The 26,075-nt window shown below is 61.8% G+C and overlaps 1 protein-coding gene across 1 annotated transcript in view; it reads right to left on the bottom strand.

Annotated features, from left to right (window-relative positions):
* CORO7 (coronin 7) overlaps positions 1 to 25,346 on the bottom strand; it is a 50,789-nt gene extending 25,443 nt beyond the window's left edge. Inside the window, exons 1-9 of the mRNA XM_008249600.4 lie at positions 25,159 to 25,346; positions 22,010 to 22,106; positions 21,378 to 21,452; positions 18,899 to 18,969; positions 18,180 to 18,363; positions 16,256 to 16,332; positions 7,650 to 7,700; positions 2,320 to 2,406; positions 1,770 to 1,852 (exon numbers count right to left, since the gene is read on the bottom strand). Of these exons, the coding sequence (XP_008247822.4) occupies positions 1,770 to 1,852; positions 2,320 to 2,406; positions 7,650 to 7,700; positions 16,256 to 16,332; positions 18,180 to 18,363; positions 18,899 to 18,969; positions 21,378 to 21,452; positions 22,010 to 22,106; positions 25,159 to 25,218 (785 nt within the window). The 5' untranslated portion in view covers positions 25,219 to 25,346. The remainder of the gene's footprint in view (positions 1 to 1,769; positions 1,853 to 2,319; positions 2,407 to 7,649; positions 7,701 to 16,255; positions 16,333 to 18,179; positions 18,364 to 18,898; positions 18,970 to 21,377; positions 21,453 to 22,009; positions 22,107 to 25,158) is intronic.
* Between the last annotated feature and the right edge of the window lie 729 nt (positions 25,347 to 26,075).

Raw genomic sequence — 26,075 nt, 5'->3', positions numbered from 1 at the left:
CGCTCTATTCAACCCAAGGTAGGAATCTGCGACGCAGAAGACAGCGAGCACGGTAGAACCAACAGATGCCAGTTCCCATCGTGGCCGTGCCCACGGGCAACACCTGCACGCTATCTGGGTGGGGTCCTCGGAGCATCTGGAGGCTGGCACGCGCCCTTGGCCCCTACCAGCATTGTGCAAGCCACAGAGTCCCAGCTCCTTTGCCGAGGGTGCCAGCCTGGCGGGGCAGGGGCCAGGGCTGGATGAAGGAGGGCAGGACACTGGCTTGGCCGCCCATCTGGGAGTGATTTGTGAAATGCTAGTCCTCATTGGTCCTTCCAGGCTATTCTTAACTGCTATAATTACAGGGTCAGCTTTGGACAGTGGCACCGTGGGGTCTGGGCATCGTTTACTCCTCCAGGAGCCACACTGGGGCCGAGCAGGGGGTGATCAGTGTCGGGTGGTGGCCAGCACGGGGCGGGCGGAGCCTGGAAGGCAGGAAGTGGTGGGCGGAAGGGTACTTGATTGCTGGTGCTAGTCCCTTCACGCCAACGCCTCTGCTGGGGGCCCTGGAAGTGCCGGAGGCATCTGGCTTGGGGAAGGAGATGCCAGAGCAGCGCCAGGGCTGCAGTGGGGGACGTGGAACATGGAGGTCAAAGCTCTGATTCCTCTGAGCAGGGGCGGATCCCATCTGGGCCTCCTGAATCCCCAGGACGCGGAGAACAGCCCTGACCTGGGCTGTCGTGAAACCTCACTCGGCCTCACCAGCTGCCCGCTGCGCCCCAGGTGGGAAAGGAAGGAAGGAGGGTCCCTGGCCCTCCTCTCTGGCAGGAGCTGTCACTGGCACTCCGTGGGGACTCTGTGAAATGGTCCCAGGAGGACCCCACAGTGCTCCCCACCCTCAGACACCCTCCCTGCTGCTCCTGGACCTCAGTTCCCTCAGGTGTGAAAGGGAAGGGGCTGGACAAGCCAGCCTAGGCCCAGGCCCCCGAGGGGCCTGAGGAAGCCCCAGTGGCCTCCCCGAGTCAGAGTTGTGGCTTCAGAACAAGGCCCGGACCCCTGCCCTTGCCCTAGGCCCCCCCGGCTGAGTCTGCACCCAAGCTTCAGTGCTCCAGGTGCACCGTGGGCGGCCGCAGAACCACGAGGAACGGCCACCTGAACGTGCTCACCATGGGCCTCCTGGTGGGCGGCTGTTGAGCCACAGAGGGCCAAGGCCATCTCTGCACAGACTAAGCTGTGTGGGTGCCAGCCCTACTTGGGGACAGACCAGGGACAGCTGTGCACTGGGTGCTGAGTGGGTTCCACAAACTTCCTTGGAGTTCAAGCCCACCTCCATCTGCATGTACACCCCCAAACCTGCCAGTCCGCCAGTGTCACCCCACATCCACCCAGCAGCCACCTTCTATCCCAGCCTTGGGTCTCTTTGGGCCCTCAGCCACACACAAACCCATTGTGCCTGTGCTTCAGGCAACAGCTGTGGGCAACAGCCTCACACCAGACGCCAAAACACATCCTGTGTGAGCTGCCGGCCATGACCCTGCCCCACGACTGAGGTCCACGCTGCTGGCCTGGGCTGGACAGGGCAAGTCAGTTGTGCTTGTCCCCACTCCTCGGGGGATGCCTTAGCACCCCCTGCTGGTGAAGTCGGGAGCTCTCCAGGGCAGGGCTGGTCTCTTTAGGACAGACCCTGCCGTCCAGCTCGGGCACCACACAACTTGTGGACAGGCTGGAGCAGAGGCTGTGCCAGCGGCGCCTTTGCCTCCAGCCCACCCAGCACCCACAGTTCCTACCTGGGTGAGGTGTCCAGGGTGAGGGAGGCCAGGGCGCTGGAGAAGAGTCGAGTGTCCCAGAGCTTCACTTCCCGCTCACGCATCTGCAGGGAAGGCCACAAACAGGCTCAGAGGGGCCTGTCCCTCAACCCCCCACCCCACCCAGGAGGCTCCCTGGAACCCACGGCCTGAAGGCACGGCCCAGCACAGGGCTGGGGGAGGGCTGCACCAGGAAAAGAGTTTGGGTTTTCAGGCACTGCCACTTTAAGAAGCCTTAGGTGACAAGGGACAGGGGCGGTTCCCTCCATGGACTCTGGTCCCCGTGGGGCCACCAGGGCTCCCGGGGTCAGGCTTAGCTATTGCAAATGGAATCTGCCAGTTTTCAGGAGCCGCTGCTCCCCTGGGGCTTGGAGACCCGGCTGCACAGCCAGGCCGTATATGGACAGGCCTGGAACTAGTGTCAGCGCCCCCGCCCCCCGGCAGTCTTACCCCTGCTCTCCTGGGGCGGAAGCTGGAACGGCTGGGCACGGCCCTACCTGGCTGTGCCCGCTCACCCAGCAGCAACCCCTACCTGGTTGAATCCAGTAGACACGAGGTGCTCCTGGGCGGCTGTCCACGCCAGTTGGCCATCCCTGCTGTTCTCGTGGGCCTGTGTGCTCTGCAGGAGACGAGAGATGGCCCTGATCCACCAGGCCCCTACTACGGGTCTGAGTTGGGGGAATCCTGCTGCCTACAGAGGCAGGAGGGGCCGGGCTGGTCGTCCACTCAAAACCTGGACAGCTGGTTTTGTATATACCCTGGGCAAATCCTACCTAAGCCCCAGCTCTGCAAGAGGCTGGCCCAGCCCACAGCCTGGGCTCCAGTCTCCCTAGTACGAGGGAGCTGGCCCTGCCTCGTTCAGCTGTGGGTTAACAGTGGCAGCTGTCCCACACCTCTGCAGGTGCCTGGAGGAGGCATTCTGTGAGGGTCCCCACCCTTGGGCCCTGGCCGTGGCCTTCACGCCCAGAGCTGCGTGACTGTGGGCACCCCACGCCTGCTGAAACCTCCATTTTCCTGCATGTGAACGGGGCGTGTGCTGACCATGCCACCTACTTCCTGGGGCTGAAGTGAGGATCGGATGAGAGGCCGTGTGGAGAGAGAGGGCCTGCGGCAAAGCGCCGTGCAAATCACGGATTACGGGGATTACTGGGCCTCCTGATGCTGCCAGGGCGCCAGAGGGGGAGCCTGGGGCCAAGCTCTGGGGAGCGTCCTGGAGGGGACAGGGCAGTGCCCGGCCTCCCACCACACGGAGCTGCCAGCAGCAAGGCTGCAGCCGGCGGGGAGAACAGTGAGGCTCACATGGCAGGCGGCAGCCCTGTCCCCCTGGGCCCTGGCAGGGGGGAGCCGAGAGGGCCGGAGGAAATGCAAACAGCTCCCTCCCAGTCACCCTGGCCCCTGGAGCCTGAGACAAGGACCCTTTTACCAAAAATAGCTCACCCCAAACGTGGCCAGCCTCCTCCAAGCTTCCCACGATCTCCTTGGGAATGAATGAGGGAGGGAGGCAGCCGGCGAGGAGCTGGCCCGGGGGCCCCTCCCCAGTCCGTGGAGGCCGACCCCAGCGTGGGAGACCCTTGGAAAGGCTCCACGTCGTGTCCTTCAAGGGGCTTTTCTCACTGCTCCCGGCCGGCACAGGAAATGGGGGCCAGAGCCTGAGAACCTAAGCCCCATACCCCTTTCCACGTAAGAGGGGCCGTGGGGTCAGGGCAAGGGTCACACCGCTGACCAGCCCTGCCCCCAACACTCCAAAGTGGGTCACAAGCGTCACTGGGCTCTGGCTCTCCCGTGGGTATGCAAATACCCCTTGCGTAAGCAGCAAACCGATGATTTTCAACTTGGTCACACACCATCAGTTCACTCACTCATTCACTTATTCACTCAACAAACATGCAAGGCCGCCCACAAGCCAGCAGGTCTGCGAGGAGCTCTCAGAGTGGGGGTCCAGCAGCTGGGCGAGCAGGGCTATCCATCCAGTCGTCCTTCGCAGGACGAGCGTCGGAGCCACGCACCACGCTAGGGGGCAGGGACGCAGGAGGAACAGAGAAGGTCCCCATCCCAGGGTGATGCATGTCGGGAGGCAGACGTGGACCCCAGAGAAGTCACTGCCGTCACCTGTCAGTCCCGGGGCCACGAAGCAGCCACACTGAGGGCAGGCAGCAAGGTGTGCACGCAGACGGCGCAGACCCCAGCCCTGCCGCCACTGCCCGCGTCGCTCAGCGTCCGTGGGCCTCCACAGTGGAGCTCCTTCGCAGGCTGAGGTGCCGACGCGCTGCCCACACCACTGACCAGCTATCAGCGAGAGCAACCTCTGAGCCAAGGCACGAGCAGCAGCCGGGCGTGGGCCGCGCAGGGGGAGGTGGGGCTCACCTGGGCCTGCCTCCCTGCCTCCCTTGTCACACGTGGAGGAAGCAGAGGCCCAGAGAAGGCCACATCCCCAAAGTCACCCAGCCCACCTGCGAGAGGACCAGGATCACCTCGGCCTGAGAAGGACCTAAGGCTCAGAGGGGAGGAGTCCAGCAGGCAACAGAGATGGGACCACAGCTGCCCCCAGACAGCCTCCAGCTTCCAGCAAACACCCCAGGGCGTGCTCTCCCACAGCACCCAGCCCAGCCGTCCTGAACCAGAGGCCAGGCTGCACCCAGCTACTCCCTGCCATGGCACACCCAGCTCAGCACCCCCACAGGGCCCTGAGCGCCTCCTACCCCCTCCTCTATGCTCAGACCATACAGGAACGATGGCCAGTTTCAAAAAGGAACACTCTCGAGGCTGGTGCTATACAGCGGGTAAAGCCAGCACCTGCCGTACCGGCTTCCCATGTGGGTGCCAGTTCGAGCCCTGGCTGCTCCACTTCTGATCCAGCTCTCTGCTATGGCCTGGGAAAGCAGCAGAAGATGGCTCAAGTCCTTGGGTCCCTGCACCCATGTGGGAGACCCTGAAGAAGCTCCTGGCTTCAGATCAGCCTGGCTCTGGCCGTGTGGCCATTTGAGGAGTGAACCAGTGGATGGAAGATCTCTCTCTCTCTCTCTCTCTCTCTCTCTCTCTGCAACTCTGCCTTTCACATAAATAAATAAGGAACACGCTCGGCTGACCCTGGTGAGATCCTCCTGTTCTTCTCCAGGGAGGCAGCTGAGTGGGGAGCTGCCTCTGGACCCATCACAGGCCAGGCCTGGGTCTCCACCACAGAGGCTGGGTAGGCTGCAGGTCCTGCTGGGAGATAACCTTTACCCACAGACAGCCGGGCACTCTGCTCATGGGGAAACCCCAAGAGAGTCAAAAGTTCCCCCCACACCTGGCCCCGAGGAAGAGACAGGAGGGCTGTGGCCAAGGGGCGCAGGGGGAGACGCATACCCGGCATTCCAGCTGCAGTGCAGCCAAATCCCCTCTCCATCACCATGGCAACGCTTCCTGTACAGGGCAGGCCTAGGGCAGGGTGAGCGGCCCTTCATGGGGTGAGGGGACCTGCCCCTATTACCTGCCTACTCCCCTCCTCAGCCGGCCTCAATCAGTGCTGGCTGGGCTCTGGGTCCCTCCCAGGCCCTGACACATGGGGCAGTCAGGAGGCACAGGGATGGGTCAGAGGGCTCATCACAGGCCACCTCCTGTGTTGTTGAGGGCCCCAAGGGCTCGCCACTCCCCAGGTACCACCCTGGTTTCAGGGCTCTGCTTCCCTGGACAGCCATGGGTCCAAGACCTCAACTGACCCACACCGGGCCCTGGCACAACGAAGGGGTAGTGGAGGGGCCTGGGGGTTCTGGAGTCAGGCGAAACCCCTGCCACTCTGCTGTGGGACCCCACAGCAGGGACAGGACCTCCTGAGCTGGACTGACGTGGCCTGGACAACAGACAAAGGGCTGACTTCCTAGGACGGTGGGCAGGGTGGAAGGAAGTCACACAGCCAAATGCCTGGGACACAAACCCAATCCTAAACAAGGCTGGGGCATGAACAGGAGGGAGCCATCCAAGTACCCCGCTCCATGCCCAGGTTGCCAGGGGCAGGGCCCTAAAAAGACAGTGGAGGGAGGACCCCAGGTCCAGCCCTGGGGTAGGCCTGGGCTCAGGTGAGGTGAGATGCCCGGGGCCAAGAGCGGAGGCTGGCTGGAGGGCAGCACACGCCCCTGGCCACGTGCCCCAGGCAGGAAGGGGATCATCTCACGAGAAGGGCTCCCACAAGGCCTCTCCCCCAGCCGGCCCCTCAGCTCACACCAGCCCTGGCCGCCAGCAGCGGTTTTCCTAATAGAAGCCAGGTGTGGGCCAGATGCCCTGGGCGGAAGTGGGGGGCAGGGCCACGCGGAGGGCAGCATTCCAGGTCCGCTGCCCCCGCACCGCACCAGGCACCGTCCCAGCAGCTGGGGGGGAGCCACCCACGCGCTTCCCAGGTCTCCTGGGCGAAGCCCCTGCAGGGGCTCCCTCCAGAAGCAGACCTCTCCCCACTCTCTTCAAGGAACTCGGAGCCCCTTGGCTCGCAGCCACTCCAGCTCCGCCCCAACATCAGTCACTGCCCCCACCCCTGCTGGAGCGGGGGAGCGGGAGGGAGGAGGAGGAGGAAGAAGAGAGGGAGGAGGAAAACACTCAGGAAGAGGGTTCGCCCCTGTACTGCCCAGCTCCGGGCAGGAACACGGGTGCCCTCACAGAGCCCCCCGGGACCCTGGGGAGGGTCAGTCCCACTGCAGGTTGATGCTGGCATCCTCTTCTTCACAAAGGCCTGCAGGTCATTCCAGGCAAGCTGCCGAGGGAGAGCGAGGCTGGGGCCACACCCACACCTCCGTGCAACGCAACAGCCACTGTCCACCCGCCCAAACCCCATGGGACGGGGGGCAGCTGGCTTTACTGGGGGGCAAGGCCCAAATCACTGTGCGCGGCTGCTCCACCTGTCACACAGGGCCTCTTTCCAGTCTGGACCAGTGAAACTGACCGTACCACTGACCACAAAGTCACAATCTGTTGCATGAACCGGTCTCTCAGGCTGTGCCTGGGGCCTCCAGCTGCTGCCCCTTGGTTTACGCTGCTGGTTTACCCTTGACCTCGGGTGGGGAATGAGCTCCAGAAATGGGGAGGGGGGCTCTGCTTAGAGCTGGCAGCGGGGCCCCACACTTCACCTCCCTCAGGGCCGAGACTGCTCAGCACTGAGGAAACACCTTCAGGACAGCGGCGCGTGGCATCTCACCCCTACTTAAACTCTGCGACAGCTTCCACAGCCTGGCGTCACTCAGGCCCCTGCTGCAAGGCCAGCTGTTGAAGGAAGCGCCAGACCATCCCAGCAGTGCCCTGCATCCATGGGGCAGGCCCACGTGCCCGGCCACTCCACTGCTGCCCACGAGGTCTGACGGAATGAGGCTCCCCAGCCTGCTGCCCCAAACCACGGAAACGCAGGTCACAGCCTCCCTGCCCAGAACTCAAACAACCATGTGCACTGTGCCAAGGTGGGACCAAAACACGCTCGGTTCCTGGGCCCCATGGGTCTCGCAGGCCCCACCCGGGGCCCGTGTGCCGTGAGGCACCAGAGTACTGAGTGGGGGCTACATCTCTTTGGTCCTCTGTGGCTGGCCTCTGCCAGTTGGGCCAGCAAGGGAACATGGTGGGTGAGGGTTGCAAAGGAGGGAAGGAAGCCAGAACTGCCAATCACCTTCTGGAACCACGGCAGCCCCCCACAGCCCGCAGGCAGCCTGGCTACACCCCACCCTGGATCTCAGCCAGGACCCCCAGGACCCAAGACCCAGTTCTTAAAGAGCTCCAGCAGGCAGTCAGCCTGCTGGGGGCCTCCAGCGCCAGGAGCCGGAGCCGGGGCTTGCTGGAACCCCTGGGTCCTTGGCGTGAGCCAGGCTTCAACTCACCCCTGCTGCAACACCTGCCTGCCGCGCAACTCACCTGAGAGGCCTGGTGCTTGGCTCTGGGGTCAAAGATCCGCAGCTGCTTGTCCTGGAAACAGAGGAAGGAACGGAGCACACAGTCAAGGCCAGAGGGCCAGGGTCGTCTGTCCCCCACCTGCAGTCCAGAACGCAGGGCTGGCTCCGCACACAGGGGACACCCTGCCACCCCCAAGCCCAAGTCCTCTTCCTCACACAGGGAGCAGGCTGTCCCTCCTGCCCAGCCACCCACAAGAGTAACCTCGGGGCTGGGCTAAGTCTCTGCCTGCAGCACCACATCCAATGTGGGCACCAGTTCATGTCCCAGCTGCTGCTCTTCCAATCCAGCTCTCTGCTGTGGCCTGGGAAAGCACTGGAAGATGGCCCAAGTGCTTGGGTCCCTGCACCCACATGGGAGACACAGAAGAAGCTCCTGGTTCCTGGCTTCAGATGGGAACAGCTCCAGCTGTTGCGGCCATCTGGAGTGCCACTGGAATGAACCAGTGGATGGAAGATCCCTGTCTCTCCCCCTCTCTGTAACTCTGCCTCTCAAGTAAATAAATAAAACTTTAAAAAAAAAAAAAAAAAACAACTCTACCTTTCAAATAAATAAATAAAGTCTAAAAAAAAAAAAAGAGTAAACTGGTCTGTGTTCACTGAGTTCACTGTCCCAAGCCCCACCACATGCCAGGCATGCTAAACGCAAGCTCTCCCTTGGTCCTTCCAGTCCCTCACGAATGGTGCTATCACCATCGCTCCTTTGCAGACGGAAAGACACAGGCCCACAGCCAACTCCAGGCCGCCAGCTGCTTCATGCATGTCCAGCCCTGTGCTGGGTCCCGCCTCCAGGGGTTCACAAGGCGGCATCACTTTTGCACTTAAACTTCTCATCTAAGCAGGAAGGTGAGCTTATGGGTCCTGACCGTCCACAGGGCACTTACTGATTCAGGTGACCCAAGAGTGAGATGGAAACACACAAAGAAGGGTCACAAAACTGTGCTGAAGTAAGACGCTGCACCCCTGTAGGACGACATTCTGCAGAACAATCCGAGTGTGTGTAAGTGTGCAGCTGTGTGTGTGCAAATGCACACACTCAAAGAACTGGCCCAGAGCAGAGCCCACTCTATGCAGGGGTGATTTATTGATAGACTTGGCCATGTAATTTTTTTTTTTTTTTAACTTATTTGACAGGTAGAGTTAGACAGTGAGAGAGAGAGAGAAAGGTCTTCCTTCCGTTGGTTCACTCCCCAAATGGCTGCTACGGCCGGCGCTGTGCTGATCCGAAGCCGGGAGCCAGGTGCTTCCTCCTGGTCTCCCATGCGGGTGCAGGGGCCCAATCACCTGGGCCATCCTCCACTTCCCTCCTGGGCCACAGCAGAGAGCTGGACTGGAAGAGGAGCAGCCGGGACTAGAACCTGGTGTCCATGTGGGATGCCGGCGCCGCAGGCAGAGGATTAGCCAAGTGAGCCACGGTGCGGCCCCCACCATGTAATATGAAGTATAAACAAAGTTGCAGGGAAAGTGCTGCGGTGCAGCGGGTTAAGTTGCCACCTGCAACACCCACATCCCACGTCAGAGCTCCAGCTCAAATCCCAGCTGCTCCGCTTCCTGGCCAGCTCCCTGCTGAGGAGCCTGCAAAAGCGGCAGACGCTGGCCCAAACACTTGAGTCCCTGCAAACTACATGGGTGGAGTCCCAGGCCCCTGCTTCAGCCTAGAAGGGCCCCAGCCATTGTAGCCACTGCTTCTCTGCTCCTCTTCCGATCCAGCTCTCTGCTATGGCCTGGGAAAGCAGTAGAAGATGGCCCAGGTCCTTGGGCCTCTGCACCTGCATGGGAGACCTGAGGCTCGAGCCTCCTGGCTTCGGATCAGCCCAGCTCCGGCTGCTGCAGTCATTTGTGGAGTGAACTAGTGGACAGACAACTTTTCTCTCTGTCTCTCCCTCTCTCTCTCTAACTCTACCTCTCATATAAACAAATTATAAAAACATTTTTTTTTTTTTTTGACAGGCAGAGTGGACAGTGAGAGAGAGAGACAGAGAGAAAGGTCTTCCTTTGCCGTTGGTTCACCCTCCAATGGCCGCCGCGGTTGGCGCGCTGCGGCCGGCGCACCGCGCTGATCCGATGGCAGGAGCCAGGAGCCAGGTGCTTTTCCTGGTCTCCCATAGGGTGCAGGGCCCAAGCACCTGGGCCATCCTCCACTGCACTCCCTGGCCACAGCAGAGGGCTGGCCTGGAAGAGGGGCAACCGGGACAGAATCCGGCGCCCCTACCGGGACTAGAACCTGGTGTGCCGGCGCCGCTAGGCGGAGGATTAGCCTAGTGAGCCGCGGCGCCGGCCTATAAAAACATTAACAAAAGTAAATCACAACTATAAAACCTCTGGAATGTAACGTAGGAGATCTAGGTGCGTGTACTTTGGTAATGGTTTTTTAGCTACAACTCTGAGAGCACGACCCACGAGAGAAAAATCTGGGCTGGGCACTGGGGCACAGCAAGTGCAGCCACCGTGTAGAACTCCCACATCCCGCAACAGTGCCGGTCAGAAACCCGGCTGCTCTGCTTCTGATCCAGCCTCCCGCTAATGCGCCTGGGAAAGCCGTGGACGATGGCCCAAGCCCTTGGGTCCTGGTCTCCCATCTGGGAGACCCAGATTGAGTTCTGGGCTCCTGGCTTCAGCCTATTCACCACCACCAGCTGTGGTGGACATTTCGGAAGGGAACCAGCAGATGGAAGATCTCTCTCTCTCTAGCTCTGTCACTCGGCCTTTGAAATACATATAAACAAAGAAGCAAATGAAGGGGTTAGCTGGACATCATATAAACAAAGAAGCAAATGATGGGGTTAGCTGGACATCATTAAAATTGAAAATCTGTGCTTTGTTAAAGACATCCGCTGAGACAATGGCAAGACAAAGCCACAGGGTAGGAGAAAACTTTTGCAAGACATACACCTGACACAAAGTAAGAAAACCACCCAATGGAAAAATGGGCAAAAGAGGCAGGTGTTTGGTGTCGCAGTTAAGACATGGTTTAGGATGCCTGCGTTCCCTATCTCAGTGCTTGGGTTCAAGTCCTCGCTCTGTCTATCTCTATTTCTCTGTTTTTATTTTTTAAGAGATTTATTTATTTGTTTGAAAGGCAGAGTTACAGAGAGAGACAGCAGCAGAGACAGAGAGAGGTCTTCCATCCACTGGGTCACTCCCCAAATGGCCCCAAGAGCCAGGGCTGGGCCAAGCCTGAACCAGCAGCTGCATCCAGCTGTTCAGACACTTATTCATGACTCGAAAACTGAGGGTAACCAAGATGCACCTTGACAGGTGCTGAGATGACAAACTCTGGCACATTCAGACAACAGAACGTTCTGCAGTGATGACAGGAGACGGCTAAGACCCAAATCACAGAACTGAAAAAAACAAGGGAGAAGCTTCATGACATCGGATTTCAGAATGATTTGGATACAATACCAAAGGCACAGGCAATAAAGGCAAAAACAAATGGAACTCAATCAAACCTAAAAGCATCTGCTGACCAGAGGACACAGCCAGCAGGGTGAGAGCCAATCAGGACGGCAATGACCCTTGTAAATCGTGTGTCTGATGAGCGGCTGTCATCCAGGGCACAGAAGGAACTCAGCAGTGAACAATGCAAATATCCCTGATTTTAAAAATGGGGCCAGCACTGTGGAGCAGTGGGTGATGTAGCCGCTTAGGACACTCGCAGCCCATGCTGGAGACTGGTTAGGGTCCCGGCTGCTCCACTTCCAATCCAGCTCCCTGCTGATGCACCTGGGAAAGCAGCAGAGGATGCCCCAAGTGCTTGGGCCCCTGTCAGCTCATGGGAGACCCAGAGGGAGCTCCTGGCTCCTGGCTCCAGCCTGGCCCAACCTTGGTGGCTGCGGCCACTGCAGAAACGAACCGGTGGATGGAACATCTCTCTTTGTGTCAAATAAGGGAATCTGGCAAATAAATCTTTTTTAAAAAACTGGGCAAAGAACTAGAACAGACATTTCTCCCAGGAAAGCTCATACATGAAAAGATGTTCAAAGTCATTATCCACCAGAGGAAAGAAATCCAAACCACAGGCAGATATTACCGACACCTATTAGGATGGTTACCACAAGAAATGTGAGACAGGGACGGGCACGTGGCCTAGCCGTTGAGACGCCTGCATCCTGTGGTGGAGTGCCTGCCTTGGGGGGTCCCAGCTGCACGCCTGCCCCAGCTTCCTACTCTCGAACACCACGGAGGCAGCAGTGGCGGCTCCAGAGGCTGGGTCCTTGTCACCCACGTGGGAGACCTGGATCGAGTTCCTGTCTAAGTTCCTTCCGCCTGGCCCAGCCCTGCCCACTGAAGGTACTTGGGGAGCGAAGCAGCGGGCGAGAGCTGTCTCCATCAGTCTGTCTGTCCCTCAAACTTAAAGGAAAAAACCCAAGTTTTGGTGGGCACGCGAACAAAGCCTTGTACACTGCTGTAAGGGCTGTAAAACGGTGCCACCGCTGGAGAAAACAGTAGGGCGGCGTCTCAAGAATTTCAATGTGGGTCCCACCATAAGACCCAGCAACCCCACGTCGGGAGGCACAGCCAAAGGACCTGAAAGCAGGGTGGTGAGGCATGTGCACACAGCACTGCTCACGACGGCCCGCGGTGGAGACAAGCCCACGGTGCTGGTGGAGGACCGGCTCAGCCAAACCCGGAATCGCCATGCAACGGAATACTATGCGGCCTCAAAGGAGGAGAGACCCCCCATGAGGAGCTGGCTTCAGGTGCTGAGCGAAACGTGCCAGTCACCAAAGGACAAGCGGCGAAGCGCTCCACTTCTCATGCAGGAAGGGGCATGGCAGTCACTGGGCGGGGGTGGGGGCGGGGCCGGGGCGGGGCGGGGGCGGGGCGGGCAGTCATGCTTACAGCACTCTCTTGCGTGACACCGCACACAGAACGATGGCTAAGACGATGTATTTCATGACTTTTCTTTTTAACCGTAATTTTTAAAAAAAAAAAAACAAAAACTAGACACGAGTCCAAAGACGTGGAAGAGCCCCGAGTGGACACTGCCAGGTGCGAGGTCTGGAAGCGTGGCCCCGAGTGGACACTGCCAGGTGCGAGGTCTGGAAGCGCGGCCCCGAGTGGACACTGGCAGGTGTGAGGTCTGGGAGCGTGGCCCCGAGTGGACACTGCCAGGTGCGAGGTCTGGGAGCGCGGCCCCGAGTGGACACTGGCAGGTGCGAGGTCTGGAAGCGCGGCCCCGAGTGGACACTGACAGGTGCGAGGTCTGGAAGCGCGGCCCCGAGTGGACACTGGCAGGTGCGAGGTCTGGGAGCGCGGCCCCGAGTGGACACTGGCAGGTGCGAGGTCTGGAAGCGCGGCCCCGAGTGGACACTGGCAGGTGCGAGGTCTGGGAGCGCGGCCCCGAGTGGACACTGCCAGGTGCGAGGTCTGGGAGCGCGGCCCCGAGTGGACACTGGCAGGTGCGAGGTCTGGAAGCACGGCCCCGAGTGGACACTGCTAGGTGCGAGGTCTGGAAGCGTGGCCCTCTGGAAAAGGCCTCCAGAGACTGCGGACAGAGGAGGGCTCCCCAGGGCAGCGGGGGAGGGAGGAGCAGTGGATTCAGGAGAGCCTCACGTTCCAGCCCAGAGGATGCCCAGAACAGAGCGAGCCCTCAGGCCACAGCCACGCATGGGCTCACCCACGGCGACAGTGCCCCACCAAGGCGAGGGGCTAGTAAGGAGCTGGAGAGGCGGGGGAGTCTGTGCTGTCTGCTCAGTCTTCCTCAACAACTAGCCTGGAAAATAGTCCATTAAGTAAAAGCCAAACAAGATGAAAGGGCAACCCCAAACGAATGCCTGCTTTATGTGCAGCTCCTGCCCGGGTGCTGGGGACTAAGCAATGAGTGACCAGGGCCCAGCGAAGGCCTCTGGGGAGGAGCTCGGATCCACGTAGAACCTCAAAAAGGTAAGCAGAGCTTACACAGGGAGGGGAGAGGCACGAGGGGAGGCAGGCCAGCAGCAGGAAGACGTGCAGCCAGGAGCTTGCTGGTGTGTGACGCCGGGTGAGGAAGCAGATGGTGGGAATGGGGTGGGTGCAGGCAGCAGACAGCCCAGAACGGGCCCTGAAAGCCAGGCTTCCCTGGCACGGCTCAGAGGGTCCCAGAGCTCCGTGCCACCCTTGCCAAAGCCCTCCTGGCAGCAGCTGATGGAGCACCTGCCATGTGCCAGGTGGGCACCAGGCACAGCCTGTGGACTGGCACGGAAGCTCTGTTCTGTCCACAGCCGTGCGTGCAGCAGCCCTCTGGAGACAGATGGAGACCAGAGAGATGAGGACAGAGGTGACAGCTAGGGACAAAGGACAGAGACAAACAGGACAGTGAAGGGCAGAGACAGAGAAGGGGACAGGGCAGGAGAGACAAGAGCCTGGAGAGATGAGGGACAGGAGAACACCACCAGGCAGTCGGGCTGTTCCCGCTGCACACAGCTGCCCAGAACAGACAGGCGTCCGGCTCCAGATGGGACGACGGTGGCACCTCTTAAAGGCCCAGTACTGAGACTGAGGGCACAGCACAGTCCTTGGCACACAGTGAGCACCTATGAAGACAGAAGTTTAATGCTGGGTCCAAATCAGGGCTCACAGGGGGCACCAAGGCTGTTCTGGCTGGGCAGGGAGTGGAGCGCCCAGAGCGCAGGGGCTGAATCCTGCCATCTGCGAGGCCCGCACGCCCCCTAGCGGCCAGCTCTCTCCGGTTGAGGTGGGGAGCAGCTGGGAGGGGAGCAGGAGAGGGCCTGGCTGGTCCCAGGAGGCACCTCTGTTCCAGACAACACCAGCAGGACAGGCAGCAGTGGGCACCGAGGGCAGGGAGCTTCCCCCTCAGTCCAAGGGGAAACAGCGTCCCACATGCACCAGGCAGCTCTGGGCTCAAGCAGCCCCAGCGCACAAATGCAGAGCCTAGGCCGGTGACCACTGACAAAGTGGGGCTCGGTCCCCCGCCTGCTGTAGGCAATCCTGCCGGACGCTCACGACGAGCTCCCACCCCACGCGCCATGAGAACACCCGGGTCTGGGACCGGGGCAGACGAGGAGTCGCTCCTCTTACCATCCCTCCCATGATCCACCTGGGAAATGAGCGCTTCTAACCCTTGCAGCCTTAGGCCCCGGGTGTCAGGAGAAACACTTCTGTCCCAAGTGGGGGCAAAGGGGCTGGGCTGAGCCCTCCCACTCACTCGCCCAGTCGGCAACTCCCCTGCCAGGATGCCTCCAGCTAGCTCCAGCTCAACATGCTATCACTACTCCTGTGTCCAGTCCTGCCCAGAGCACTCACACAGGCGGCCCCAGGAACGAGAGTGCGTCCTCCTGTGCGGGCCTCTCCCCTCCGCGAGCCAGGTCAGCCTCGTGACCCCACCGCACTACCAACCACCAGGCTCTCTCCTGCCCAGGGTCTCCCAGGGCCACGCCTCTCCTCCACTCCCCCCCACAGCCCCCACCCAAGCCGAGGACGTCCTCTCTCCCCCGAGGGCCGTCTCACTTCCGCTTGCCCGCAGTGCCGCTCTGTCCACAGCAGCTCCCATGGAAGCTCCCAAATGCAAATCTGCTCACCTCATGGCGCCACCTGCCCCTCCGTGGCTTTAAACACGTCACTGCTCTCCTGCTGTCCATACGTCAACACGCACGCGCCTCAGGCACACGGCTTCGCTCCTGCCTCTGTGGGTGCAGCTTGGATGTGCCCCGCTCTCTGCACCCAGTGCGCTGTGCTATCTCCTTGTGGACCAGTGCCCGCACCACCAGCACCCATACCACCAGTGCCCACACCACCAGCACCCGCACCACCAGCGCCCACACCACCAGTGCCCGCACCACCAGCACCCGCCAGCTCCAGGAACGCTCCTCTCGGAGCTCTCCGCGTCCGAGCCCTGAGCAGCTCCGAACTCCACGTCCCAGTCTCAGCGACAGGGCACAGGGTATGACCCTGTCCTCTCCACTGTCCATGGTTTTTTTAAGATCCACTTATTTGTTTGAAAGACAGAGTAACAGAGAGGGAGGGAGCAATAGAGAGATCTTCCACCTGCTGGTTCACTCCTTAAATGGCCATAATGCCTGGGCCAAAGCCAGGAGCCCAGAACTCCATCCGGGTCTCCCACATGGGTGGCAGGGGCCCAAGCACTGGGCTATCAACTGCTACTTCGCAAGTGCATTGGCAGGGTGCCAGACCAGAAGTGGAGCAGCCAGGATTCAAACTGGCCCTCCAATATGGGATGCCGGTGTTGCAGGCGGCAGCTCAACCCGCAATGCGTATCCCTCCCTGATGCGCAGGGCCTGGCTCACGCCTTGCACAGATGCTGCTGCCCCCGACCGCATGGGAAGCAGGGAGCCTGGACACCAGCAGGGAGGCCGGCCCAGTGTAGGGCTGGAGTCCAGCTGCACACACCAGGGACCCACAGGGGAGGCCTTGGGGCAGCCCTCAGGTCTCCATCTGATAGGGACCCACGTAGGGCAGGGGCAGAGAAGTGAGGGGCAGTGCTGGGGGTGAGGAGCTCACTGCCCCTCAGCAGTCCAGAGCCCTTCAGCCGCGTGAATACCAAGCCTGAAAGCTGAGCCCAGGCTGGCCCTGAGCACGGCTCCCAGGGGCTATCCGTCACCAGCTCACCTTGCACGCCGTGCCCACCAGGGCTCCGTCCCTGCTCCAGACTGCGCTCTGCACCAGGTCCCCGTGGGCCGCCAGCTCTGCAGGGAAGCAGCCAAGTCAGGACCTTTCAACGTGGGCAGCAGGGAGGCTGCTGTGGGCCTGGCCTGGGGGGCTCCAGGGGCAAAGGCAGCGGTGACAAGGGTGCCTTTCATCTGGAAGGGGCAGGGGAGGATGGCGGCTCCTCCCAGACGGGCTGCACTGCACCCCAGTGGTCAGGCCACACCCCCACTCAGACATGCTGCCTGGCTCTCACCCCCCCACCCAGGCTCACTTCCTCTCCACCCCCCCCCTCCCCACTGGGTCATTCCTGCCATTCTCCTGCCCTGCTGCAGGGATCTCCAAATATGTCCACACATTCCTGAAGCCTCTGTCATGAGCTGAATTGTGTCCCCCCAAAAGATGTCACTGTCCTAACTCCCTAATGTGACCTTAACTGAGCTCTGAACTGACCTTTGCTGATGGCCGAGCTAAGCCGAGGTCATCGTGCTAGGCCCTAACCCTTACGACTGGATCTGCACACGGACAAGCTGACAGTGAGGACTCGGGAGAACAGAGCCCTCCACCATCCACCATCCACAGGGGCCAGCAGGGGCCTCAGGAGGGACCACCCCTGCCCACGCCTGGGACTCAGACAACAGCGCGGTCACCAGAAGCCGCCAGTGCATGGTTCTTTGTAACAGCAGCCACGGGAATCGAACACTCCCTGACAGCAGGAGCTGCCTCACTCGGGACTCCGTGGCTCTCCTCTGACGGAGGGAACGCAGCGGAGGCCACGATCCGAGACCTCCAAGGCTCGGCTGCAAGACACTCACTCTCGCTGGGGCTCTGTTCACTGCAGGCAGCCGGCCGGCCGCCACTCTGGGAGGGGGCTCCTGGCCTGCCCCCAGCCTGTGGGCGAAACACCTTGGAAGCAGCCCCCCAGGCCAGCCTTCAGGTGACAGCAACTCCCGAGACCCTGAGCACACATCACCTTGCTAAACAGCTCCCGACTCCCTGACCCTCGCAAACGTGTGAGATGATCGGTGTTTACAGATGTTTTAGGCCCCTGCGTTTTGAAGTAGTTCGTTCCAAACCAAGAGATAAGTACTACACGAAGATTTACTCCCGGGGGATTAATCCCGGCTCTGCCACTACCTGGACCACAGCCCTGGCCCAGTGGCTTCACCATGAGCCTCACCTGTACCCCGGGAACGGCAGCACCTCCCAACAGAGCTGCCTCCAGACATCAGGCCGGGGGTCACGAGGCTCTCAGCCTCAGCACAGGCCTGAGCTTCGTAAGCGACTCCCTCTTGACAGACAGGAGGGCTGGTGGCCTCCAGCTCTGCCTCCAGGGTCAGGCCAGCCTCCTGGACCCCACAGGGGCTGCTGCACCCCATGGCACAACGCAACTGCACAGGAGCCAGTGCCTGGGGTACCTGGTGACATGGCTGACAGCCCGCGGCAGGCAGAGCTCAGAAAACAGTTCTCAGTCCCAGCCCAGACACCGAACACTCTCCGGAGCCAGCGTGACCCTCAACCCTCTGAGCCTCAGAGTCTTCCGTCCAGGGGGCCCCGAGGGAGGGCTGCGGGGCTCAGCTGGGGTGCAGGGCCACAACAACGCAGACACTGAGGTCTCCTTTCTGGCCAGGCGGAGGGGGCAGGAGTCCCAACAGGAAGGAGGGGGTGCCCAAGAGAGCCAGATCCTCACCCCCAGGTGGGAAGTCAATGCCAACAGTTTAAAGAACTGAGAGCATCGGGAAGTTACTTGGCAAAGTGAAGGAAAACAGCCCCACTGGGAGCCTGCGGAACTCGAGCTTTGTCTGCTGTGCGGGCAGACGGCCCCGACGCCACTGCCCAGGAAAAAGTGCTGCCCCGGGAGCGCCAGGGCTGGCCGCGGAGGCCGTACCTGTCAGGGGCTGCCGCGCGGCCGCGTCCCAGACCTTCACAGCTGTGCCCGCCGCGCTCACGAGAACGCCGTCAGCAGTGGGGTGGAACTGGAGAGCTTCCACGGGGTGCTCCTCGGGTCCCAGCACCACCCCGGGCCCTGAGGGCGGCGCCTGGCCTGGGGGCGGCAGACGCCAGAGCTTCACCTGGGGAAGACAGGCTGTGAGCACAGGGCTGCCCCACGAGGAAGGCAGAGAGGGAACCCCGCCCACCCTGGCAGCCAGGGCCTAGAGCGAGAGGGAAGGCCAGCTCAGGGGCCTCACAGTGCGGTCAGAGGCTGGCGGAGAAGGCGCCGGGCACTCACCGGCCCCTTGAGCCTCCCACCTCACCTCACCCTGCTCCCCCAGGGCACATCACAGCCACGGCCCCAAGCAGGCACTTGGGAGCCAGGGTGGGTCCAGGACTGAAAAAGCTAGATCTGGCCCAGCCTGTGAGCTTTCTCTGGAAAGAAGGAGACTGAGACGTAACCGTACCCGAGTCCTTGCCGTGCACAAGCCTCACTCAGTCCCCACAAAGATCCAGCAGGAGGTGCTGCAGCCCCACATCTGTCCCGAGCGCCAGGAAACCAAAACCCAGGGAGGGGCCCGGAGTGCAGGAGTGGGGGCAGAGCTCCGGGGGCTCAGGAGGCCCTGACTCGGGTGGGTGGAACCGCCAGCAGCTCCTCCAACTGCCTCTACTCACCGTCCTGTCGGCCGAGCCCGTGGCCAGGAGGAAGTCATCGAAGGGCGAGAAGTCCAAGTCCGTGACCAGGTCTGTGGGAGAGGAACAGCTGAGCCTGCTACCACGCCCTGGGCTTGGAGAGGACGGTTCTGGCCACACGGAGGCAGCCAAGAGTTGCCTGAGAGCCTGCTGACCCAGGGTGGCCGAGGGCAGGAAGATCCTGGGGTCACCAGGCACTTCAGGGACACAGTCACCTGGCTGACATCCAGCTCCTCTTCAGTATGGAGTCCCCAGGAGCTGCCCGGCAAACCCCTTTCTGGCTTAAGCAAGCTGGGGCAGGTCTGGTTCAGAGTGAGCCAGAGCGCCAGGGGAACGAGGCTGGGGGTGTGGGAGTCAAGACAAGGGGTGGAGGGCGGGTAACGAACAGGACTGCAGCCTGGGGTCACCACAGCAGGGGCACAGCCGCCATCCTCTGCCATCCACCTCCTCCCAGGGGGCTGACAGGAGAGGCAACAGGAGAAAACGGGGTAGATATGGACAGGCAGCCCTCAGGAGGGTCCCCGCCTGGACTCTCAGCTGCAGGACCACGACAGTCCTGGACCTGGAGCCGGGGACACCCTGCCACCCAGGTAGCCACCAGCCTGGGCAGCGTGGCAGTGCCAGCAGGAAAGCGATGCACTCCCGCGTGGAGCGATCTGAGCGCGTGGCCTCAGAGCCTCAGACACGTGCCTCACTGGATCCCCACAGTGATCCCAGCGGGGGGACGAGGACAACGAAACCCAGCAGGTAAGGGTCTTGTCCAGTGTCACACAGCCAAGAAGCGGCAGGGATGAGGGTGAGGCCCAGGCAGCCTGGGTCCTGACTCCGGAACCTCCTCTCGTAAAGGCCACGGCCGCCACCTGCACAGCCCTGACACTGCAACCACAATGCCGGTGCTCCCCGCCACTCTGCCCCTGCTCCCCGCTGCTGGGCTGAAGGGGCCGGCGGAGGCAAGGTGCCCTCATACAAGAGGCCGCAGCCAGGGCCCAGACCACCCCAGGCCCGCTCCCCACCCACAGCTACAAGGGCAGAACAGCACCTGGCCCCTCTGCAGCAGGCTCCAAGGGAGCCGCAGTCAGCCACCGCCCAGAGCGGCTTCCTGCCAGGCTGCTCCTGCAGGCAGGGGCTCCAAGAAGCCGCAGCCACACCGGGGTGACAGCCTGCTCACTGACGCCAGAGGAGCCCTCAAACAGGGACTCACAATTAGCGGGCATCACCAAGCTGGGACGGCTCCCCGCCGGGTTCCGACACTGGCTATCTGAACCCTGGTGAATGCCTCAGGGCCCCGAGCCTCGGGTTTACCACATACACGGGCCCTAAAACGTTGCATGGAAAAGGAGCCAGTCTGAAAGCACGCGTGCCAGGCATCAGATGGCTCAGGTGGTACGAAGCGTCTTGGAGAAGGCCATTCGATGGCAGGGCGGCCAGCGCTCCCTGCAAGATCTCAGGGCTTCAGGGCCCACGGTCGCCGCAGCCACTCAGCTGTGCAGCCAGAAGAGCAGGCAGATGCCAGAGACGGCGAGGAACGGCAGCGGCGGGGTTGCAACAAAGCTGTCTACAGAAGCAGGCGGCAGCCCTCTGGCCCCGAGCGGGAAGACAGCCCGCAGAGGCTCGGAGCTCCTCTGGGGTTGGTGGAAAACGCTCAAAGCCGGGCGTGGGGCGCCACTCTGCGATTTTCATCAAACTCTTCACCTCAAACAGGGGACGTCGACGGCATGGAAACGGCACCTCAACAGAGCTGCGCTAACAAGCTCCTTGTGAAGGTTAGCTGGGAGAACGCAGGCGGGTACCAAGCCCAGAGAGCTCCTGCTGCAAATCCTCACCACGTCACTAACCACCGGCACCCCGCACTGAGCCGCACGCCCGGCCGAAGGACCAAGGACCCACTCCGTTCCCTCACCCCTAGGTCTCCCAACACATGGCCAGGACTACAGCCGCCCGCGGCAGGACGGGGGAGCCAAGCTAGCCACCGGTGCAGCCTCAGCCTGGGAGAGGGAGAGCAAACTGCTTGCTGGGAGTGGGCAGGCTGCCAGGCGGGATGCTGGGTGCCCCCAGAAGCAGCTGCAGCCAACAAAAGCTCCCTTTGTGAGGCCCATTTCCAGCCCACAGCCCAGCAGCCTGGCTGGTGGATGCCTGGTGTGCAGCGCTCCTACGAGGCTCCGGGAAAGCAGTGGAGAGCCACAAATGGCTGAGTCCTCAGGGTGAAGAGCCACACGGGGCTGAGTCCTCAGCAATGAACAGGAGCCAGCAGCAGCCTGGGGCCTGGGCTGGCCGCTGCATGTCCCCCTTGCCCAGCCTGACCACGTGGAGCATCCAGGGACCCTCCCCTGTGCCCAGGCCAGAACGTGCAGTGTAAACGGGGGCACCTGGAAAACCATGGGGCTGTGGTCCCCTGTGAGTATGAATTCCTGGCCTGGGAGAGGGACAGTGCTCTAGGCTTCCTGGGGCCAGCACCACTCACCTGAATGGCAGCCCAGGTGGGCCACCTGTCTCTTGTCCCCTCCCTGGCCCTCCAGAGGCACGATGCCCAGCACACCTGTTGAACAAACACGGGGCTCTCACTTTGGGGCTATTAGGGACCACCCACCTCCCTGCCCAAGACTCCCAGAGGAGACAAGTCCCAAAAGCTCAGCCCTGGAGCTTCTCAGAGCCTCCAGGCCCAGGGCTAGGTTCCTGCCCCACGCAGGAACTGTCACGCGTTAAATATGTAGAAGACCCTGGGCAAAGAGGTTCCTTATCACATGTGAGGGCACAGGTGAGCCCCGAGTTCTGATCAGACAGGCCAGCTCGTCTCCAGAAGTCGGTCCCGGGGCTGAGCAGTCACAAGCAGTGGAGAGAGCCCCGCCGCACGCAGGCCCTCTTCTCTTCTTGTGTCCCACTGATGGGGAGGGGGCAGCATGTGGCACTCACTGCGAACTCAGCCTCATTCCCGCGCCTGCCCTCCCGGCCACACTCCGGAGTCCACCCTTGCCCTCATCAAAATCCAGCTGCCTACTGCACGCTGACCAGTGTGTAGCGGCCCAAGGCCTGGCACCCACTCCTGAACTTGGCCTGAGCAACGCCTGAAAGCCCATATCTCTGTCCAGCCCCTACCTGGACGGTCGGAGTTGAAGGCGATCAGGCTGCAGCTGGACTTGATACGGTTCCCACTCGAAGGGGCAGTCCCTGCTTGGATGTTACTGATCCAGGCCTGAGCATAAAGAATCAGAAAGGTGAGGTAAAGGACAGGGCTTTGTTCACAACCAGCGCGAGGCGGTGGGGTATCATCCAGGGAACTCCGCCTTACAGCTGCACCACTAGAGGCACTTCCTCTGGATCAAACCCTGTCCCCACAATGCAGGTGGGTGGGTGGGTGCTTGGTGCATTGACTAAGACTCCGCTTGGGACACCTGCGTCCCGTGCTGGAATGCCCGGGTTGCAGTCCCAGCTCCACTTCCAATTCCAGCTTTCTGCTCATGTGCACCCTGGGAGGTGGCAGGTGATGACAAGTACTTGAGTCCCTGCCACCCACACGGAGTTCCCATCTCCTGGCTGTGGCCAAGGCCAGCCCCGCTGCGGCTGTGGAGACAAGCTGGAGGGTGAACCAAGGGATGGAAGAACTCTGTATCTGTCTGTCTCTGAGCCTTTCAAACAAATGCTGAATTTTTTTTTTTTAATTTTTTTTTTTAATTTTTTTTTTTTTTTTTTTTTTTTGACAGGCAGAGTGGACAGTGAGAGAGAGACAGAGAGAGAAAGGTCTTCCTTTTGCCGTTGGTTCACCCTCCAATGGCCGCCGCTGCAGCCGGCGCACCGCGCTGATGCGATGGCAGGAGCCAGGATCCACGTGCTTTTCCTGGTCTCCCATGGGGTGCAGGGCCCAAGCACCTGGGCCATCCTCCACTGCACTCCCTGGCCATAGCAGAGAGCTGGCCTGGAAGAGGGGCAACCGGGACAGAATCTGGCGCCCCAACCGGGACTAGAACCCGGTGTGCCGGCGCCGCAAGGTGGAGGATTAGCCTATTGAGCCACGGCGCCGGCCATAAATGCTGAATTTTTAAAAAGCAAAATGTAAGGTGTTCTTGAAATGATAACCTAGGTAATGAAGGGTACAATTTCACTCAAGTCAGTTCCCTAACAAGGGATTCTGGGCTGTCAGATAAGCTCAGGGCAAGTGAAGTCAGCAAGCTATCAAGCCCACACATGGAGAGACAGGGATTATTCTGTTATCTTTGTTTTTAAGATTGACTTGTTTATTTGAGAGGCAGAGGCACAGAGACAGTGGTTCACTCCCCAAATGGCCCCAACATCCAGGGCTGGGCCAGGCTGAAGCCAGGAGCCAGCAGCTTCTTCCAGGTTTCCCACGTGGTGCAGAGGTCCAAGCACCTGGGTCATCGGCTGCTGCCTTCCCAGGCACATTGGCAGGAAGCTACCTTAGAAGTGGAGCAGCCAGGACTCAAACCGGTGCCCATGTGGATTGCCAGCACTGCAGGTGGCGGTTTTACTTGCTAGCCACAGCGCCGGCCCCAAGGGTGTTTGTATTTGATGAAGAGGGCAAAGAGCAGAGAAAGGAGAGGTGAACACCTGGTCAGACTCAACAGGTATCTCCTCGCAGCAGCAGAACAGAGTGGGAAACATGGAGGCCAATCCCGGAGGTCCCAGATGCCGGGGACAGCAGCACTGGGACCACGCCCTCACAGGGAAGCGGAGGGACTCGTCAGGACACTAAGGTGGCGAGGTCCCCGTATTCCTTCTGTGCACAGAGGGGCACCGCTCACACTCCTGCCTGCCCCCGGTGAGGGAGCACCCCACGTCCCAGTCCACCCACGGCCACATCCGGAAACTGCGTCTACCACCCAGGGTTTCCATTCCAATGCTCACCACCGTGGGCGGCACGGGAGGGCCTCGCCGAGTTTCTCATTGCACCGCACAAACACAGCGGCAGGACACAACTGTGGAAAGCAGAGGGGTCTCCGCTCTCCCCCTTCCCTGCCAGAAACTGTTTGAAGTTCCTCCTGTGGTCCCGGCCGCCTGTGGGCCTTGCTAAACCGAGGCTGGGCCAGCGTGAGCTCCAGGGCCACTCCAGGACTCTGCAGACCCCTCCACGTACTGCACTCGGACCAAGGGCCTGAGCACCCCCAACCTCACCGCACTCGGAATAAAACCCAATTTCTCACCTGGCCCTGGGGCTCCGTGGGGCTACTCTGGACTCACCTGTTGCCACACTTCCTTGGCCACCGCCCCCCATCCTCCGCCAGGCTCTCTTCTACCTCTCACCCATCTGGCCTCCGCTGAGATGCCACCTCCTCCCGGCAGCCTACCACCCCATCTACTGAAATTAACCCTCTCGTCACCACTTTCCTCCTGTGCGCGCTTCAAGGCACTGACTGAAACTGGCCACAAGTGCCCGCTGCTCGCAGGACGCTGTAAGTGGAAAACGCTGTCGTGTTCACCGCTGTGGTCGCAGCCACTGGGGACCTACCCAGGCTGCCCGGGCTTGCTTTGGCGCCGCTAGCTGGGTCACTAGGGGTCAGTCCCCAGGCCCTCCTAACGACACAGCGGGCAGCAGATCGGGTCTGGCATCAGCTCTGAGACGCCGGCTGCCCTTCCGGGGGTTGCGAGGGGGGTCCGCCACCTTCCTCATCCTCTCAGCTCGTGCTCCTCCGGGCTCCACCCAGCCACAGGCAGCAGCATCACCCCAGCAGGGGAAGAGCTTGCGCGAGCAGAGGAGGAAGCGCCGGCGGAAACCCGCGGGAGGGGCGCGCGTGGGGCCGATGGGGCTCCCCTCCCAGCCGACGCTCCGACGGCCAAGACCGGGAAAAGACGGGCACTCCTCCCGCACCTCGCTCCGGGCGGGGGCGACCTGGGCGTCGGGGACGAAGAGCAGGATGCCCCTGGTGCCCCGAGCCCCGACTCCACGGCGAGGCCGACCGGAAGCCAAGCAGGCAGGCGGCCTCGCAGGCCTTAGGCCTCGGCCCCAGCGGGAGGGCTGAGCCGCCTCGGGGGTCCCGGGGCAAGCGGGCGGGACAGACGGCCCTCGGGGACCACCGAATGGCCGTAGCGCGCCACGGGACTGCCGCCTTTGCCATCCCGCCGGCGACGGGGCATCCCAGGACACCGGGGCCCTGGCCTGAAGGGGGCGCCCCGGGGCAGGAGGGCTCGCAGGTCCCGGCAAAACCCCGGGGTCCCCCTGCAGGGCCTGGGCTGGGGGAAGGGCGGCGGCCGGGTTCTGGGGTGAGAGCGTGGGGCCTGCGGGCTGGGCTCACCTCGCGGCGGGACAGGCGGGCCTCCACGTTCCGGAACTTGGACACCTTGAAACGGTTCATGGCGGCGGCAGCGGCGGCGACCGCAGAGGCACTGCTTCAGGGACCAGGGGCGTCGGCTCAGGTGCATGCCGAGCTGCCCAGCTCCCGCTGCTGCGGCCCCTCCCTCGGCCGGCGCCGGCGGCCCCGCCTCGGCACGCCCCCCGGCCAATCGCAGCCGCGCCTGGCTCACCTGGCCACGCCCACGACTCGCTTCTTCCGCGCGCGCAGGCCGCGGGCTCCGCCTCCCTGCCAATCGCCGCGCGGCCGCCCCTCAAGGCCCCGCCCCGATGCCGACAGGGCGGAGGGCGCGGATGGGAGGTCACGTGCGGCGCAGCTGTCCGCCCACTGCCCCGACGCTGCGTGCGTGGGGACTGAGTTTAGACGGTCGCGATTCCCTGCGCAGGAGTCGACTCCCGGGTCAGGAGGCTGGGGCTCTTACCCGTGCTAATCTTGCCCTCCCACACCAGAGTCTGGGCGCTGGGGCCCCGAAGGCATGCGAGCCGCAGGGCCCGACTGGGTGGGCCAGCGCAGCCGGCTTAGGCCGAGCGTTCGTCGGCGGGTGGTGGCCTCACTGTCCCCTTCTTAGGGCGTGTCTGGGCTGGCCCTGGGACATCTAGGCAGGTAACTCGAGAGGGCCAAGGGTAAGGACAGCAGTACCTTCTCCCTGCGGCCACTCCTCCACGGGCAAACTGACCACGTACTCCTCTTTGAAGATGGACTCTGTGAGCAGGGACTTTGACTCGAGGGACGTGAGGGACTGGTCGGGACAGCCAGCTGCCGGGAGAGTTCCTTTTCCCTGTCCGGTGTAGGGACAGCTGTGCGGGGGTGGGGGTGGGGAGATATGTCGGCTCTGAGAGTTCGGCCTGGCCTTGAGCCCC

The sequence above is a fragment of the Oryctolagus cuniculus genome, chromosome 19, assembly GCF_964237555.1.
Source record: "Oryctolagus cuniculus chromosome 19, mOryCun1.1, whole genome shotgun sequence".
Taxonomy (NCBI): Eukaryota; Metazoa; Chordata; class Mammalia; order Lagomorpha; family Leporidae; genus Oryctolagus; species Oryctolagus cuniculus.
Note: the sequence above shows the minus strand (reverse complement) of the source record. Positions and strands in the feature narration are given on the sequence as shown.